Here is an 18,703-nt window from a genome sequence, read left to right as displayed (position 1 = left end):
GTTTTAATGTAGACAGTGCAACTGAAATGCTGCTATTGCTATTTCCAGCAAATGGCCAGGCGCGTTCATTGTAAAAGGGAGATTCACCTTAATCAGCCTGATGCAGGTTTAGGGGTTTGTTTTAGTTACTATAGCAACACTTTGTCTTCTGGTTACTGATAACATACCTCCTACGGTTTCATTTCTTGGATTAAAACTAGCAATAAACCGTATCTACGCACAAAACAAACTTCACACCTTGTGTACACACGACAAGACAAAACTATAATAAATCAGCGAAGAAGACAGTATGAGACTGTGGGCAGCTGCGTCGACGGGGAGCGTTGTATTTTGATCGCGTCGCTCAGTGTGTAACGTTACAGTGTGTACAGGGCGCTGGAGGTCACTTCCTGATTTACTGACTGCCGACAATACGTCCTAACTATTTCAAAACGCTCTGCCTCTGTTTAAATGACAACGGTTTGCGTGCCTGAAGAGCAACGTTACCCACAAAGGTGAAAGTAGCGATAGTTTTTGACTTTATTTGATGCAGACCAGCACTTCATTCAGTCGTAGCGCAGGTGGATTGATCGCTTCGCATGTTTTCCTGCCACATTTATACTGAGGATGTTTTAAAATGGCGGTTGCAGCGTCACAACAGGTAAGATACTTTTCATTAGCTTTTATCTCTCTGTCAGCGTTACTCGTGCGCAAATAGAGCTAGAGCCTTTTGCAGTCAGACACTTAATGTAACATTTAATGTCTCCTGAACCAGGAACAGCGCAGTTCACAAGAAGGCGAAAAGTTTTGAGTGAAGTTTAGAGTTTCGGCGACAACGTAAATGAAATGCAGAAGCGCTTGTAAAAGCGGACAGTGTTATAACCGTAATAATAGAAGTGTTTGATGTGTTGTTTATTGGAGGGTCTGGAGTAAAGGTAAGGGGGTGATGGACGCACACACATCCCTCCACCTGCAGCAGGAACATGGCAGAAGCAGAAGAGCCCACGTCCGGTGAAAGCAACACAAAGGGTCAAAGCATTGATGGTAAGTTCAAAGTAACTTTGAAGCCATAACAGCTACATCCTCCAAGCTGTTTGTTTAGAGCCCTGGATGTCAAAATTATTGCACATTAGCATCACAGGCTCTTGAGACATGGGGGAACTGTGCTCGAGTGTAACCAGATAAAGCTTCAGAAATGTTGACAAAAAAATCTATAGTTTAAAAAAATATATTGTAATGTATAATTATTGTAAAAAAAAAGTCAAATAAAATGTAATATTGATCAGTTAAACCTATTTTGAACATTGGTGATTACACGTGTATTCTATGCAGTGGGTATTTTGTGTTTATGAGTGAGTGAGTGAAGTGACATTCAGCCAAGTATGGTGACCCATACTCAGAATTTGTGCTCTGCATTTAACCCATCCGAAATGCACACACACAGAGCAGTGAACACACACGCACACACACACACACACACACTGTGAGCACACACCCGGAGCAGTGGGCAGCCATTTATGCTGCAGCGCCGGGGGAGCAGTTGGGGGTTCGATGCCTTGCTCAAGGGCACCTATTGAAGGTGGAGAGAGAGCTGTTCATGCACTCCCCCCACCCACAATTCCATCCGGCCCGAGACTAGAACTCACAACCCTTCGATTAGGAGTCCAACCCTCTAACCATTAGGCCACGACTTCCCCACTTTTTTTTTTTTTTTTATTTATTTATTAAAGTTATACAGTTGCTAGCTATGAAACAAAACATTCATATTATGCATACAAATATTTAAGTATTTAATAAGTGCTTCAGGGGAGTTAGGAATAGAACTATATGCAAATGACTTGGGAATTCTGAAAGCAGAAATGCTGGTAATGGTAGACCATACAGCTTCCCAAAAATGACTCCTGTTTGAGCACTGCCAGAATATATGCACATGATATACCTCCTCCATCCCACAATTCCTCCAACATAGATGGAGGATGTTGATTGCCTTGAGAGAGAATAACAATTTCATAGTATTTTACAAGCATTAGAAGCACATCTTCTCATAGAGTCATCAAGTAGATCTGTATGGTTTGGAAGAAAGAGCTTATTAATTTTGAAAATAAATTAACTAGATAATTCACATCAGTTCTCTCTGACTACAGGAACGCAGTAACTCAAAAAACTCAAAGACCAAAAATGCATTTGAGAAATGCATGGGCTGGGTCACTTTTGAAATGATGACTGTTATTGTTTAAGGAGTGTTTTGGGGCTTTTAAAGTATTGTTGTCCTGTCAATAGCTGCAGTTACTGATTCCACTTTCAATTATAGATTTCATGGCTTTCTTCAAGCATGTTCTGTCCACAACAGAATAATGGTTTGTAGATTCTATGCACATTTTTTAGTTTCTTTTGTAGTAGATGAGCAGGTGCACACACCTGTGACACACACTGAACCATATTCAGTTGGGGAGGAAGAACCAGTAGAGCTTGTATTATCCATTGCCTCTCCCAATATAGATTTTGCAAACGCATCAGGCACAATATAACATCTTGTTCTTCATCTCTTTTGTTTGGAGCTGATGTTCTATTTTCTACTTTGTTTTTGATGTGATGTCCTCTGGTCATATGCACCCCAATCTTTCTCCCTCTATCCTCATTTAGGCAAAGAGCTATTTTTTTCCAATTTTGATGAACAATATTGTTCACTAGATTATCAAGGTTGTTTGAGGACAGCTGTCTCATAGTTTAGTTGGAGGGAGTGTTAACCTGATGTGTCCTTAGGTCTTTGGGTTGCGTTTCTTCTTTTTTTTTTTTTTGTCTGGTTTCAGGTTGCTTTCTCTACTCCTGCACACTGAAGTAATGTGATGAGAGGTTGTTGTGTCGTTGTTTTACTGAGGGAAGACTCAGAGAGGTGTTTATCCAGCCCTGCACACTGAGTCTTGTCACTCTTCAGAATTTACCTGGACCATTGACACATGGGGAATGTGGGCTGAGAGCACAGATCTGTCACTTAATGGAAAATGAACATGGGCCCACTTTACTAATAATATGACAGAATTTTCTCTATTTATTCATTTTGACTAATGCTTTGTTTGTTTCATGATTCAAGGTTGAGGGAAATGAATAAATAAATAAATATATATATATATATATATACACACACACACACACACACACACACTCACACTCACCTAAAGTATTATTAGGAACACCATACTAATACTGTGTCTGCCCCCCCTTTCGCCTTCAGAACTGCCTTAATTCTACGTGGCATCGATTCAACAAGGTGCTGAAAGCTTTCTTTAGAAATGTTGGCCCATATTGATAGGATAGCATCTTGCAGTTGATGGAGATTTGTGGGATGCACATCCAGGGCACGAAGCTCCCGTTCCACCACATCCCAAAGATGCTCTATTGGGTTGAGATCTGGTGACTGTGGGGGCCATTTTAGTACAGTGAACTCATTGTCATGTTCAAGAAACCAATTTGAAATGATTCAAGCTTTGTGACATGGTGCATTATCCTGCTGGAAGTAGCCATCAGAGGATGGGTACATGGTGGTCATAAAGGGATGGAGATGGTCAGAAACAACGCTCAGGTAGGCCGTAGCATTTAAACGATGCCCAATAAGCACTAAAGGGCCTAAAGTGTGCCAAGAAAACACACAGTGGTAACAAGGCATGATGGATCCATGTTCTCATTCTGTTTAGGCCAAATTCTGACTCTACCATCTGAATGTCTCAACAGAAATCGATACTCATCAGACCAGGCAACATTTTTCCAGTCTTCAACTGTCCAATTTTGGTGAGCTCATGCAAATTGTAGCCTCTTTTTCCTAGTGGAGATGAGTGGTACCCGGTTGGGTCTTCTGCTGTTGTAGCCCATCCGCCTCAAGGTTGTGTGTTGTGGCTTCACAAATGCTTTACTGCATGCCTCGGTTGTAACGAGTGGTTATTTCAATCAAAGTTGCTCTTCTATCAGCTTGAATCAGTCGGCCCATTCTCCTCTGACCTCTAGCATCAACAAGGCATTTTCGCACACAGGACTGCCGCATACTGGATGTTTTTCCCTTTTCAAACCATTCTTTGTAAACCCTAGAAATGGTTGTGCGTGAAAACCCCAGTAACTGAGCAGATTGTGAAACACACAGACCAGCCCGTCTGGCACCAACAACCATGCCATGCTCAAAGTGCTTAAATCTCCTTTCTTTCCCATTCTGACATTCAGTTTGGAGTTCAGGAGATTGTCTTGCCCAGGACCACTCCCCTAAATACCATGAAGCAACTGCCATGTGATTGGTTCATTAGATAATTGCATTAATGAGAAATTGAACAGGTGTTCCTAATAATCCTTTAGGTGTTTGTGTGTGTGTGTGTAGGGTGTAGGGTGTAATTTTCCCTGAGTTTCTTGGATACAATTGATTTCTGTCCATGTGACCCCAAGATATTTGTAAGATAATTCCATAAGCAGAAATTGTATTCATTGCAAAAAAATTCCTAAAAACCAGGACAAATAAAAACAATTTTATTATTAGTATATTCCTATGCCTTCATGATCAAGTCTAGTGAGGTATAGTAAGATTTTTCCTGTCCAATGGTGTTTTTTATTGCCAAACTGTCCATAGAGGTTGCAGGAATGAAATACTGTATGTAATCTGATGCTGTGGAAATTACATTTGTTGGTTCAGAAAAAAAGTTTATTTTCTATAAGGAGACAAAACAACCATATGACTTACAGATTAACTTTTGTCTTTATAAGGACTGATTTACTTTTGTTATTTGTCTTTCTAGATTCCCAGGTCTCATCGTTCAGCAAATCTTCACACAAGCAGTGTTTGCCTCTCACCCAAAACCATGTCAACCTTCACATGCCCTCAGACTCTCAGCCGCCGCATGTCTCCCTCAGCTTCAAATCAATCCCTCCCTTCAGTAGCACATGTGATGAGGATCGCAGCAGCTTGGCCTCTCAGGACTCTGGAATCCCCACCCTTGAGATTAACCCGCCTGAGCACATTCATGCTCGAGTCACCACTGTTCCACCTCCACATGATGATAATCCGGCAACACTAAACTTGGATGTTTCAGATAACTCCACACTCAAGTCTTCCACCTTCCCACGTTGTGACTTTGATTTGGTCCGCCTTTATGGAGCAAGTGGGCTCTCGAGTGCGGCAGGCAAGGGCACTTTGAACCGCAGTGATGACATTTCAGTGTGCAGTGTTTCCAGTTTAAGTACTGAGTTTTCTGCCACATTGTCAGTCAGTAATGAGGACTTCCAAGACTTTATGGTTACATCCGAATCCAGCGCCGTTGTTACATTTGAGAATGAAGATGTCTTGCACCGTATTGACAATTCACTCTCATCTCCTACTGACCTACACGGCAAGCTGAGCAGCCCGCAACGGCAACCTGTGGGGGTCTCTACACCACATGAGGCTAGACCCAAGAGACTGGGTCCACTCGCCAGCTTCTTCCACAAGTATTGTAGCATTCGCATTTTTAATGTTGTTAAATTCACACCAAGAAACTACTGATTTGTTCAGTAGTATCATGATTTGCTTATTGTGTTAACTTAAAGAAAATTTGCCTTTCAAATAATGTTGCATCAATATTATTTAACTTTTTTATCATTCAATTACATAAAAAATGAAAAATTACTTAGTTTTAGGTTTTTAATTTTTCATGTGTGTTTGCACTGGAATTCTGCAATACTCTTGGCCACACCCTTTCATTTTTCTATTATAATCTAAGCTCTTTCTTTATCCTTGAGTTCTGTCATTTATAACAACATAGCAACCTAAAATAATCATTTCTGTTTTTTGTTTTTGTTTAGTATAACAAAACCTTGCAACAAACATTTGCAACATCGCAAGTTATTGTTTCCACTGTAATTTTTCATCTCGACTTTGCTTTCTATTTCATCTTCTGATAATAGGGTTTCTCATCACCGGTGATTTAATTTCGGATTTTTTTTTACTTCCGGCTATAATATGCAGTATTTGATATATCTATGATATGACTATGATACTTCAGTTTTTTTAGTGCTCCAAAGGTCTTAAGTGGCTTAGGTCCTTCATAATTGAATAGAGCTCATCACTACCTGGACCTCGGCTTGTTCTCGAACATCCACTCAAGTCACTGTCCTTTGTGCTGTGGGTGATCATTTTCAATTTATAGCACATGCCTCAGAATTACCTTTCCTTTGATGAGATGGAAAGGTAATTCCATAAAAAGATGATTTCTTTTCATCTATGCAGCACAGACTTTCTTGGAGGTTTTCTTTATGTTAAAACGGCTCAAATGTTTGTTCATTCTGCCTCACTCTCCACTGTAGTGCAGGATTCTTTTAAGTTTCTCCCTTTTTTCTGTTCTGTTCTGTTCTGTGTTTAGTGAAACGTGCTATAATAAAGTGTCTCTTTGTGGAATTCACATTGCTTTAAAATAATTCAAAGACAAAAAAAAAAAAAACCTTGAGGGTAATTTTCAGAAGACATAGCACTCTGTTAACTCCTTTTATTTATTTTCTATATTTGTAAGGAGTCTTTTTACTAAGACAATGAAGGAAACGGGTGCACTGGAAGAGCAGAGAGAGCCTGGCTGGAAGCTGTTTGGTAAAGTTCCACACAAAGGACTTTCATCCAAAGACTCCAGGAAAATACAAAAGGTACGTTCACACACCTGCACTCATACTAGGTCAAAATGCAATGTAGCTGATTTTTGAGTGATTTTTCATGTAGTATGCTTGTGTCAAAATTGTGAAAAAATAACTATAGTTTCAGTATTCAGTGTTTAATGTAACCTTCATAGAGTATGGCCCTATAGAATGTCAGAGCCAGTCTGCAGGTTTTGGACAGTCTAAAGTTGCCAGATTTTGCAGAGTTTATTGTATGTTGGGCACAGACACAATTTATTTTTTTTAGCTTCAGAATATGTCCAATCTTAGAATATCAAACATGTTTGATATTTTGAGCCAGTTTAGAACGCATGTTGTTTTTTATTTGCCATGCGTCTCCTCGCAATCTTGCCGTTAAGTTAAGTTGAGTTCTCATTTTAGGGAAAATCAACCCATGAATGTTTTTCTCAGCTGGAAGAAAACATTTTAACAGTGAAGCTTTCAGATGTTTAAAGATTTATGTACACTAGTTTTAGATTTTTCACTTTGATTCATTATGCATCAATCAAATTCAAAGTTATTTTGATATTGTTTATAATGGGGCTTTGTTTCCAGTGTAAAGGCCTGCAGTTTACTTTAGGTAATTTGAACCCCATGATTCTGCCTCCCTGTGTCCATCTAGATTTCACCCACATCCAACTCCTGCCTTTATCTCTTGCTTTTGTTCTCTGCAGCTGTAATGGAAGATCGAGGTATTGGGTGACAGGTTTAGAGGTGCTGGTTAATTTAGGCTCTGTAGCAGTGGCTTATAGGAAAACATGAGTTAATCTTAACTCAATATGATGTACTTCTGTCCTGTGATTTTGACTTTAAACATTGCAATATTCTCCCTGCTGCCATGTACAAGTCCTAAAGGAATAACATGTGTAGGGTGGTTTGACAAAATTGTTAGGATGTTTCTTGTTATATTTCATTTGAAACAGTGAAAGAGATTCTCATGAGAACTGATGACACACAGCAGATTATTTATCATCTTTGTACATGACTCAGACATGCACAGCAGAGCACAGAGCGCACTGATCACATGAGACGCAGTGCAGAGAGCCGTGTGCTGGAATCCATTAGTATGGCTGCCTGTAAATCATGGATCCTCTCTCAGCACTGTGATGATGACGAGTAGTATTAGCATGCACACACACACACCTATGGACACGACAGGAGCACGGGACAGAGTCTGATCCTCTGCACCCCTCTGATGTAGTGCCTCCCAGTTGGGTGCATGTTTGTTAGGACGGAGTAATAGAGAGAAAGAGGGCAAGGAAAAACAGTGTCAAGTAACTAAGCAGGAGTCAGACCGCAATAACAGCAGAGGAGCAGGAGCACAGTAGTATCATGCTACTGTTTCTCAGGGTGTGTCCCATATTCCTTGCGGTCTTCCTCTGCTGCTGTGCCTTGTCTTTCGGTCTGCAAGGCACTTAAGCTTGTAGTTGTGGAAGTACAGCAATGGTGTAGAGTTGTGTCTGGAACACTGGATTCTGAATGTCTCAACAGCACTGCAGCGTTCATGGTGAGTTTGTGTCGTATTTGTTTTTTCCTTTTCCCCCTTCCTTTTTTTGTTTTCTGTCTGATATAAATTGAGGAAAATGAGAAGAATATAATAAAGAGCATTTGTAGGGAGGAAATGACGTGGAGAGAGCGATTCTTTTGTTGCAGGTGTACCTGATGTTCAGGTGTGAGCACATTTGTTTGTTATTAATTTTTCATTCTGTTTCTTTGGTTTGCTGTCCCCCTTTCACTCTTAAAACTAATTAGGAGTTCCTTGTCTCATTTTTTTTAGTGTCCTTCTATTATATACATTTGGCTCAAGTTGGAATGTAGGTCATTTTGTCTAGTTTTATCTCTGAGAGAGTGCAGCGTGGGGGCAAATTAAATATTTATATTCATTCATGAGCGATAGCGTGTGCTTTCTGTATATTAGTGTATGATTTTGTAAAATCCTTTGGACTATATGGGCCATTCTACAGAATTGGTCCAAACTGCTGTCCCACAACCAAAAAAACACATTTAAAAAGCGCTTTAGTACTTGCACTTGGCCAAATATTGTCTGGTAAACCATAAGTCAATGGAAAGCTTATTTATTCAGCTTTCAGATTATGTATAAATCTACATTTGGAAAAACTGACACTTAAGACACTTTTTTTCAGTCCAGGGTCACATAGCAAAAAAATATTTTTACAATGTGGATGTAAGCAAAAGCTCAGTAGGTCAACATAACCCTTCTAATTAAAATATTATAACTGAGTTTTGGTTGTGACATTTGGGGAGTGGACAAATATTCCAAGTCTTTCTGAAAATACAATATGATAATTAACTGCACAATAAATAAGAATGTGTACCTTAGATATTATAAAATGTGCATACATACAAATATTTTTGAAATATAAAAAATTTTCAAGGCATTTTTTAACTCTTTGATTTTCAACCAATTCTGTAGAAAGGCCCATATACAGCATTGTTTTTTGTTTTGTTTAGCTTTTTCTACTCATGATTGAAATGTGTTTAACAGGTGCTATTCATCATAAGATTTATACATTTGATTTATAGTATTTTCATTATTTTATACATTATTCATATAAAGTCTATACATTTATTCTGTTATTTATTTATCTTTTTATTTATAAAGGAATATGAAGGAAGGAGTGGACAATCTAGCAGTTCCATATCTCCCAAGAAGAATGTAAGAAGGAACCTGGACTTTGAGCCACTTTCAACCACAGCCCTTATACTGGAGAACCGTCCAGCGTAAGTTTTGTTTTTGTGCATCTCCTCCGGTCATGAAACCTCATTCCTGTATGATGGGTAGAAAAAAAAAGATAAAATAAATAAATAATAAACACTTTCATCTTGCAAGCAATGATATGACATGCAGCACAGATGATATAATAATAATAATAATTCAATACATTTTATATAGTGTTTTTCTAGGCACTCAAAGCGCTTTACATTGTCAGGGGTATCTCCTCATCCACCACCAGTGTTCAGCATCCAGCTTGATGATGCTACGGCAGCCATAGTGTACACACACCAGCTTACTGGTGGAGAGGAGACCGAGTGATGAAGCCAATCAGAGGATATTTGGATTGATATAAAATAAAAAATAAAAAATTAATTTATGCATTTAGCAGACGCTTTTATTCAAAGCATTCAGGCTATCAATTTTTACCTATCATGATATAGAGCGCTAGTATAATTTAAAGCATGGGGAATATGGAATAAAAAAGGATTTATAGATGTAAAGTGTTTCAAGACATTTTCTCTCGCAAATAGAAATGTAAAGTCCATTGGAAGTAATTGTGTATCTGTGTGTAGGAATCTTCCTGCAAAGCCTGAGGAAGAAGCCCAGAAACACAGACAAGAATATGAAGAGATGGTGGCTCAGGCCAAGAAGAGAGGTGACTTTCTTTTCAAGCTTTTGTTTGTGTTTGTGTGTGTCCAGTTTCGTGTGCTCTAGAGGGCGCTGTTGAAACAGATTTCCATTTCACTGCCATTCCTCCTCTCTCTCACTGCGTGTATGTGTTTCTATGCAGAGCTGAAAGAGGCCCAGAAACGGAAGAAACAACTAGAGGACAGGTGTAAACATGAGGAAAGCATTGGCAATGCTGCTCTCACCTGGAGTCAGGAGATTTTACCCAACTGGCAAAGCATGTGAGTCTGCACACAAAAATCATTGACACAATATATCACACAAACAAGCATTCTTGACATTCCATTCAAATAAATAACAGACAAACATTCTAAGACGACTAACATTTGGCAAGAGATGTTTTGACAAATTAGTGAGAGAGACAGACTAGAAGTGTTTGCTTAGGTGCTCATCTGATACAGCTCTCATCCTTGTTATATCCAATGATCTCTCTGCTGTCCCTGTGAATAGAAGTGGCTAAAAGTCCTAAAATATGCTTTGAGAGAAAAAAAAGATAAAGCAAGCATGTGTGAATTACCCCCCCACCCCCCAATTTTTTTTTCTTTTAACAGTGTTCAGCAGACATGTTTCTTTTAATATCGAAACTAAGTTTATCTGCTTTATGAACCAAGAACAATGAAATAACTGAAATGGTTTAGCGCAGTGATATGGACATCTTAATCCAGTCAAACCTGCCTGGAACTACTTCAGCCGTGTGTTTCCCTGAGAATATTTGCACACATTGGACTTGTTAATTGACTTGTTTTGCTCTGTCCTTCTCTTCCCCATTCCAGGTGTTCATCCAGGCGGGTGAGGGATTTATGGTGGCAGGGTCTGCCACCCAGTGTGAGGGGCAAAGTCTGGAGTTTAGCAATAGGCAATGAACTGAACATCACAGATGGTATGAATGGGTTTTATCTATTCTTTATCACATACACACATGATACACACATACTTGATTAAATATGACAATGTATTTTTAATTCGAAATGTATGGATGAACAATGATTCTAAATATAAAGTCTATCTTTTCTTTTAAGTGTGTAGTAATATAAATGGCTTTGTATCATGGGTTTGTTTTCTTCACTGTGTTTCACAATCAGTGGCCTGTGGTTTGATTGGTATTTAGTTTGAATCTCTTGTCTGGCATAAACCCACAAATTTATACCATAAATGTGCGGCCGTAAACAAGCTTGAGCCTTGTTTTGTGAGAGCAGCATATCCAAAGCAAAGCATGAATCATGCATTGATGTCATATGCTAATGTAAATGAAGTCATAGGTATTAATAACCAATGCTATTTTGGTTGTTCACTGTGAGAACTCTGCACCGAAAGCTGTTGTGGTTTAAATGTTCTTTTGCAATAGTGATCTGTTGTGATCACGAGTAGAAAAATAAAGATGAACATTTGGAATGGCAACAGATTCTTGACGAGACACAGTTTTACAAGCTGGGTTATTATATTATGAGAATTTTGCTTCACATTTTTGTTGAAATATTCCCTGTATTTAAACACAATGCAGGTATACTTTGTTTTTAAGTTAAGTAAACGGGTGAAATCCCAGGAGTTGAGAAGCGCTGAGTAGATCTTCAAAAGCAAATTTGATTTGTAAAAACTGTTAGATGTAATAACCTAACTGTATCACTAGGGGGTCTCTTTACAAAAGCAAATAGGGATTTTTAGATGTAGGTCATTTTTTCTTATTATTTATGTATGTGTCTTAAACAGAGCTGTATAATATCTGTTTGGCAAGAGCCAAAGAAAAGTGGAATGCCTTCGTAGCCCCAACGGCTGCTGCAGAAACAGAGAATGAAGGTAAATGTTACGCATTTTTCCATTTTTTTTTCCAAGCACATGCTACTTTTGTTTCTTTTCTCCCACTTTTGCTGGAATAACTTCTTGAATCTCATATCAACCATTATTTATATACTTGACATTCTTTTATTATCCTACTCTTTTTGTTTCCTGCTATTTCTCCTCCATCAGCATCCCTTACTGCCCTTTTGTAACTAATTATTGCTCATTTTTCAGATGCAGGGTTGTCTCATGCTGATCGAGAGGCCAGTCTAGAACTGATCAAATTAGATATTTCCAGAACCTTTCCCAGTCTCTGTATTTTTCAGCAGGTAGGGTGCATTGAAGTGTCTGGTGTTTTACATCATCTGCTGACAATTGTGTCATTATCTCTTGGGCTTTATTTTCAGGGAGGCCCATACCATGATGTATTACACAGCATTCTGGGAGCTTACACTTGCTATCGTCCGGATGTGGGATATGTAAGTCTGGTTTACTATGATATCTTATTGTTTAAATGATGTCTAATATCTTTTAAATGTATCCTGTACCACTGCACCTTAACCTCAGTTTGCTTGAGCATTGACTCATATAAAGAGATGTTTACTGTAAAACAGAAACTGACAAAGATGTTGTGTCGGACAGCTGGTTTGCTGGAGTTTAAAGGTTTAAAGTTTGCTCTGTTGAAGCTATTATGCACGTAATAAGCAGAGCCTTAGACCTTATTCTGCTGCACATGTGAGAAAACCAGAGCAATGTGTGCTGCACAGCCCTCTTACATCCTGCTCACAGACCACAGTGTCAATCGTTGGCCAAAGAGCTTTTGCACTTTCACCTCCACAAAGATGCTAGGTGTACAGCTCGTATTATCAAATTTGAGAACATATTTTACGTTTCTGTTAATGTTACTTAATCAAACAGCTTCACTTGTATGACGCAACAATTTTAAATTCAAATCTCCAATGTATTTTAAATGCCAAGTCCTTTGGAAAAAGAAAAACTTTTTTTGTCACTATTTTGTGACTAACACTAGTGGTCAAAGAATAATATCTGTTAAAAGGTTTTGAAATAAGTCTCACTGTGGCTGTGTTTATATGATCAAAACTAGAGTAAAAGAGAAAATCTTAATTATTCCAAACTTGGAATAGATGAATCCTCATTTATGTATCTCTGTTATGTGTTTGTTGTGTAGGTGCAGGGCATGTCCTTTATAGCAGCAGTGTTGATTCTCAACATGGACACTGCTGATGCCTTCATTGCATTTGCCAATTTGTTGAACAAGCCTTGTCAAATGGCTTTCTACAGAGTGGACCACAGCCTTGTGAGTTTTTATGAGGAGTCTTATTAAGTCTTTTTAAGTTGTGCGGAAAAAATAGTTGTTATTCAAGACTTTTCAAATGCTCCTGTCATTTTTCTTCCTTAGATGTTGACATACTTTGCAGCATTTGAAGTGTTCTTTGAAGAAAACCTACCAAAGCTCTTTGCACACTTTAAAAATAACAGCCTGTCCTCTGATATTTATTTAATTGACTGGTAAGTGACATACTTTAAGTCCTGTCAGAAATTTGCCCCTGAGAAACAGATTTCTTTATCATAGATCTGCTTTTGTCTGTGTAGGATCTTCACCTTGTACAGTAAATCTCTCCCGCTGGACATTGCGTGTCGAGTGTGGGACGTGTTCTGTCGTGATGGCGAGGAGTTTCTCTTCCGCACGGCTCTGGGGATTCTGCGTCTTTACGAGGACATCCTCACACACATGGACTTCATCCACATCGCTCAGTTCCTGACGCGCTTGCCGGACGACATCTCTGCTGACGAGATCTTCTCCAGCATAACCACCATCAACATGAACAGCAAGAACAAGAAATGGGCACAAGTGAGCATCTTTCTCTGAACAATCATAAAAACACATAACATGCATTTCATGAATAGTTATTAAACAGTATTATGTGAAAGTGACGTGACATACAGCCAAGTATTGTGGCCCATACTCAGAATTCGTGCTCTGCATTTAACTCATCCAAAGTGCACACACACAGAGCAGTGAACACACACACACTGTGAACACACACCCAGAGCTGTGGGCAGCCATTTATATGCTGTGGAACCAGGGGAGCAGTTTGGGGTTCGGTGCCTTGCTCAAGGGCACCTCAGTGGTGGTATCGCCGGCCCGAGACTCGAACCCACAACCCTAGGGTTAGGAGTCAAACTCTCTAACCCCTAGGCCACAACTTCCCCTTTTATCCAATCAACAAAACATTAAAAATATTATTACATTCAGCAGCCTTTACTCCAGTCTCCATCATCATGTTGTGCTGAAAAACATATTCAGACTTCATAAACCATAATGAAAAAGCAGACACTAAAAAAATCATAATAATAATTTGAAAGCATTTTAGCATAAGGTTGCACATAAAGTGTGGGGAAAAAAAATCAGAGGGTCTAAATACTTTCTGAATTATATTTTAGTTCGAAAAGGATTAAATGTTATATATACAAGAATGATACAATGCTGTTCATATTTAAATTGTTTCCACTATATACATATATATACACACACACTCTCTCTTCCTTTTGTACCTCTAGGTTCTTCAGGCTTTGCAGAAAGGACAAGACCGGGGCAGTCCTCTACTGAAACACTAAGGATGCATCCTGATGTCTTCTCTTCCACCTCACAGAGACGAAGAGAGAAACTCTTGTTGACCCTGCATACCTCTAGTACCACATCAGAAAATCTTAGTTCCAGTCATACATGTCCAGTCCCATACAAACTGATGCGTGGGAATACTAACTGACCTCACACGGCTGGAACGGAGGCAACACATCACGTGAATGTACACTCCCAACTCACAATAAGTGTGGCAGTGTGAGTTTGTGAAGATCTAAATGATTTAATGTCTCTGTCCTTTCATTACTTTCACCTTCACTCTTTCTCTTCTGCTTTATCCCTCAGCTTAAACAAGGCATTTCCTTTTACGCAAAATAAAATAATAAGGGATTTTCCTGAAATGGTTTACTTCTAATATGAAAGCATATTGACTTAAAAAGAGATTGTTGACAGTCTAACTGTACTTTTTTCTTGGTGGCCTCTGAGTATCCTTCAAAGTCCTGGAATCTCAAAGGTAGTCTTAGTTTAAAAAACTAGAAGTGCACAAATCATGACGAGTTTTTGTTTGCTAGGATTCAAAGTCAGTGAATCCCAACATTGTTTCTAAGACCTTTTGTAAACTTTTAATTTAAGTTTCTTTTTAAAGCACTATTATTTATTCTTCCTCTTATTCTCTGTAATCTGTGTTTCTGTTCTCTGTATTACAAATGTCTTTATTCAGAGATTTGAGTGAACACTGTTTGTGGAATTGTTACTAGATTCTCGCTCCCCTTTTTTCTCTCTCTCTCTCTCTCTCTCTCATTTATTTATATATATTTTTTTATAGGAAGTGTTGTGCCAGTCTTAAACCAAACATGCTGAAATACTAGCATTTCAGTTCATGCCTACAGAACAAGGATTTTAGCATAATGGATGTGGCTTTGACAGTTTGGTGCAGCTTGGGTCTCAAGGTGGTTGAAGTGTTGAAAAGAAGCTGGATTGACTGTGTTCATAGATGGTGGTGGTTTTCTGTCATACGGCTCATCTCAGCATTATGCTTGGTGTTACACTTTGCAGTAAATTATTTTTGGCGTTCAACACTTCATCAAATTGATTAAATTTAATTGATTAAAATCTGACAAAATCTTATTATTCAGAATCTATGAAATACCATGCAGGAATACTTCATAGTCTTTACTTGTTTCATGCACACATGCAGTTAACTGGCCTAAAAAGTTTAGAGAAGTAAAAGTAAGGACCTTACATCAATGAATTAATGCTGCCTAAAATGCTGTAAACCCATTTTAGTAAAATATATTTCACTGTGAAGTATTGACAGTATCATGTTAAACATCCAGATGTTTATTTATTATCTTGATTAGGACACATGGTAAAGTTGATGGATTATTATTTTTGTGAGGAGGGGGAAAAATACCTAATTTCATATCCTCTGGGAGTGTAATTGTGTATACTGTGTGTGCACACGGTAATATGTTAACAAGCTATGAAGGTTCCAGAATATTGAAAGGCACTTGATATCTTAAGTTTATGTTCAGATATTATCAAGATAATGTGAGATTTCACGGCTGTGTGATCACTGTGATCAAAGGAACACCTCCCACCTTTTTGTGGTCTAAACCAAACCACTGCAATAAGCTGCTTTGAAAACATATACTTTTTTTTTCATAGATTTTCACTGTGGTCTTTACTGTGCTCTGCCATTTCATGTTTCGTTTCTTGTTCATTACCATACAGGAACAGAACTTGTTTTGTGTTCATGTTGGCTGTTTTTTATTATTATTATTATTATTATTATTATCTTATTATTCATTGCCTCAGTTTTAAAATATTTATATATCTGGGGGACATGCACCAGGAGCTTTAAGGAAATGGCCTTCATTTTTGCTTTGAGTCCAAAGTTTTGAAAGAACTTATGCACATAACTCAGAAAAAGAGCTTAAAAGACTTAGATGTCCAGTGCATTCAGCTGTTTGAGTTCATGTACAATAAAAAGAGTAAAGACAATCTCAGTTGTAATGGCTGAGATGACGTGTGGGTGTGTGTGTGTGTGTGTGTGTGTGTGTGTGTGTGCGCGTGTAAACAACTTCATGTTATATTGTGAGTACTTGATCATCACCATGAACAATTCATTCTGTTCAAAAGAGCATAGGCCACCCAGGACTACAGGAAATGTTAATAATGAAGTACAGTAATGTTATTGTGCAATGTATTTATTATGTTAGTGTTTTATGTGGGGACTGACAGAATTAGTCTGTTAAGATGAAAGCAGCAGGGTGTTCAATGTTATGAATAACTGGCCAGTCCAAACTATTTAATGTTAGCGTTTTGTTCATCTATATCAACACTGTATGAGCAATCAAATGTGTGCAGACTGTATGCATGCGATCCCACACTTACTGAAGCTTTCAGAAGTTATTTGAGCAAGCACTGATGCAGCTCACACAACACGCTTTGACCTGTCTGTGTTCTTATGTGTTTGTCCTTCTGTCAGAAAAATGCTGCCTTTGCTTTTGTTGTCAATATACAGGTGATATAGAAATAAAGTTGTATATATTCGTGGTCCATTGTCTCTTGACTTCATTAGTGTTCACACTGAGAATAATGGCACTCTAGACTGAGATGGTGAGTCATACACGAGGTGCAGATTTGCTACATATAATAACCACAAAGCTGTTTCCTGTAAGACTTATGAGCACTTTTTTCAGTTGTGATCACAGTGGAATATTTTTTTACCTATAACCTGCCCCCCCTACCCAAACCACACTAGCCCCCTCCCCTTCTACCTTTAAAAGCTATAGAGTAAAGCTTGTAGGACATTATCCAGTTGATAACAGCTTTATCTCAAGAAGAAGAAGAATCTGCAGTTATGCGTCAGTATTGTCTTTGTCTTTTTATTGGTCTTCTGGCAGTTGCATTCCTCCAGTCTGGTGTAAGGGGCAACAGTAAGTCACTCTAAAACACATTTATTTGTTCAGTTCTGTGAATAGAAATGTATATATATAAACACTTTATCAGTGTCATAAAACTTATTTCCAAGGGTGAGTTAGAAATCTAACAATTTTTCTTAAGAGCAGTTTATCTGTTAACATTTAGGTGTTTGATGTTAAAATATTAATAAACTGATTTATTACATAAATTATATTTTTTCAACACAGATGCCAATTTACCATCTGAATGCTGTTTTAATCTTTATGGGAGAAAACTCCCCATTGCTAAAATTGATTCCTACATCGAGACAAGAGTGGATTGCACCAAACCCGGAGTCATGTGAGTTTTCATTTATCATATTCATAATAATTCTAATCCTAACAGTAAAAATCTATTATACTGTGTTTGTAAGATTTCTGTGTGGAGTAACTGATCTTTTCTTACTTCCAGTTTTGTCACAAAGAAGAGTTTTCGTATATGCGTGGATCCTCAGCTGAGCTGGGTGAAGACTGCCATGAAAGCAGTGGATGAGCGTGATCTTTAGTGATGCTGCTGTGGTGATGATCAGTATGCTCAAAGGAATGCTTTTTTTTGTTTCTTGAGTGAAGTATTAGCTCAGTAATTCTCTTTATGTAATGCTCTGATATTCTTTTCATTATTATCATGTAAAGCATCATGTCAAGTAACTGCATATTCTGATGCATTAAGTGCTAAAATGATTGTTTTTCCTTTAACTACTGTTAATTTTATTGCAAAATAACATGTAAACAGACAACAATCACCCTGTTCTTATAAGGATTACAGGGACAATTTATGATAGTATTATCTTAATGTAGGCTGAAGAAAGAAATGTGCTTTTGTTTGATTCTGTATAACAGCAGTTATAGATGTTCTTAATTCTAATAAAGCAGAATACAAAAACAATGATGAATTTTGTTGTAAAATCATTTCTCTGTTATACTGTACCTCAGCAACAACGGCAGAGCTTATCAAGGCAAGATCAGATAAATCAAAAGCATTTCTGGTTTTGAAAAAAAAAAGCAATAAATTGTGACAGAAACAAATTAACATCAGCTTCTTTTTTTAGGATATATATGAACTGAATTTTTATATTAAATATGGAGAAAGGAAAAAACACTTGTCATTTATTGTATTACAAATATGTACAGTATGTTCATGTTATCAATTCAAGGGTCACTAATTATTTACCTTTTCTGTGTTCATAGAATATTATTTTTTTTACTATGCACTCAAGAACACATGACTGAACAGGGTCTTTTAAATTAGTGAGGATAGAATTCAGTACAGCAGATACAACACAGAACAGACAATAAGTG

The 18,703-nt window shown here is 37.9% G+C and overlaps 2 protein-coding genes across 4 annotated transcripts; both read left to right on the top strand.

Annotated features, from left to right (window-relative positions):
* Window positions 1-283: 283 nt before the first annotated feature.
* Window positions 284-16,997, top strand: LOC128016785 (TBC1 domain family member 14). Of its 3 annotated transcripts, XM_052601574.1 has the most exons (16): window positions 284-640; window positions 901-1,023; window positions 3,709-3,765; window positions 4,752-5,439; window positions 6,498-6,624; window positions 9,257-9,375; window positions 9,943-10,025; window positions 10,161-10,278; window positions 10,831-10,937; window positions 11,765-11,851; window positions 12,068-12,162; window positions 12,241-12,312; window positions 13,023-13,151; window positions 13,254-13,363; window positions 13,448-13,706; window positions 14,417-16,997. In XM_052601574.1, the coding sequence occupies exons 2-16, from the start codon at window positions 963-965 to the stop codon at window positions 14,471-14,473; spliced, it is 2,169 nt and encodes a 722-aa protein (XP_052457534.1). In that variant the 5' UTR covers window positions 284-640; window positions 901-962; the 3' UTR covers window positions 14,474-16,997. The 3 variants fall into 3 exon arrangements, with proteins under 3 accessions (XP_052457534.1, XP_052457535.1, XP_052457536.1); XM_052601575.1 differs by lacking the exon at window positions 3,709-3,765 and having other exon boundaries at window positions 290-640; XM_052601576.1 differs by lacking the exons at window positions 284-640; window positions 901-1,023; window positions 3,709-3,765; window positions 4,752-5,439; window positions 6,498-6,624 and adding an exon at window positions 7,069-8,140.
* A 221-nt stretch (window positions 16,998-17,218) lies between these two features.
* On the top strand, window positions 17,219-18,290 carry LOC128016786 (C-C motif chemokine 8-like). The gene is made up of 3 exons (XM_052601577.1): window positions 17,219-17,380; window positions 17,594-17,705; window positions 17,817-18,290. Exons 1-3 carry the CDS (start codon window positions 17,305-17,307, stop codon window positions 17,908-17,910), a joined length of 282 nt encoding a protein of 93 aa, XP_052457537.1. The 5' UTR covers window positions 17,219-17,304; the 3' UTR covers window positions 17,911-18,290.
* Window positions 18,291-18,703: the final 413 nt, after the last annotated feature.

This window comes from Carassius gibelio, chromosome A7, assembly GCF_023724105.1.
Source record: "Carassius gibelio isolate Cgi1373 ecotype wild population from Czech Republic chromosome A7, carGib1.2-hapl.c, whole genome shotgun sequence".
In the NCBI taxonomy this organism is placed as follows: Eukaryota; Metazoa; Chordata; class Actinopteri; order Cypriniformes; family Cyprinidae; genus Carassius; species Carassius gibelio.
The sequence above is the reverse complement of the archived record's forward strand: the minus strand, read 5'-3'. Positions and strand labels throughout refer to the sequence as shown.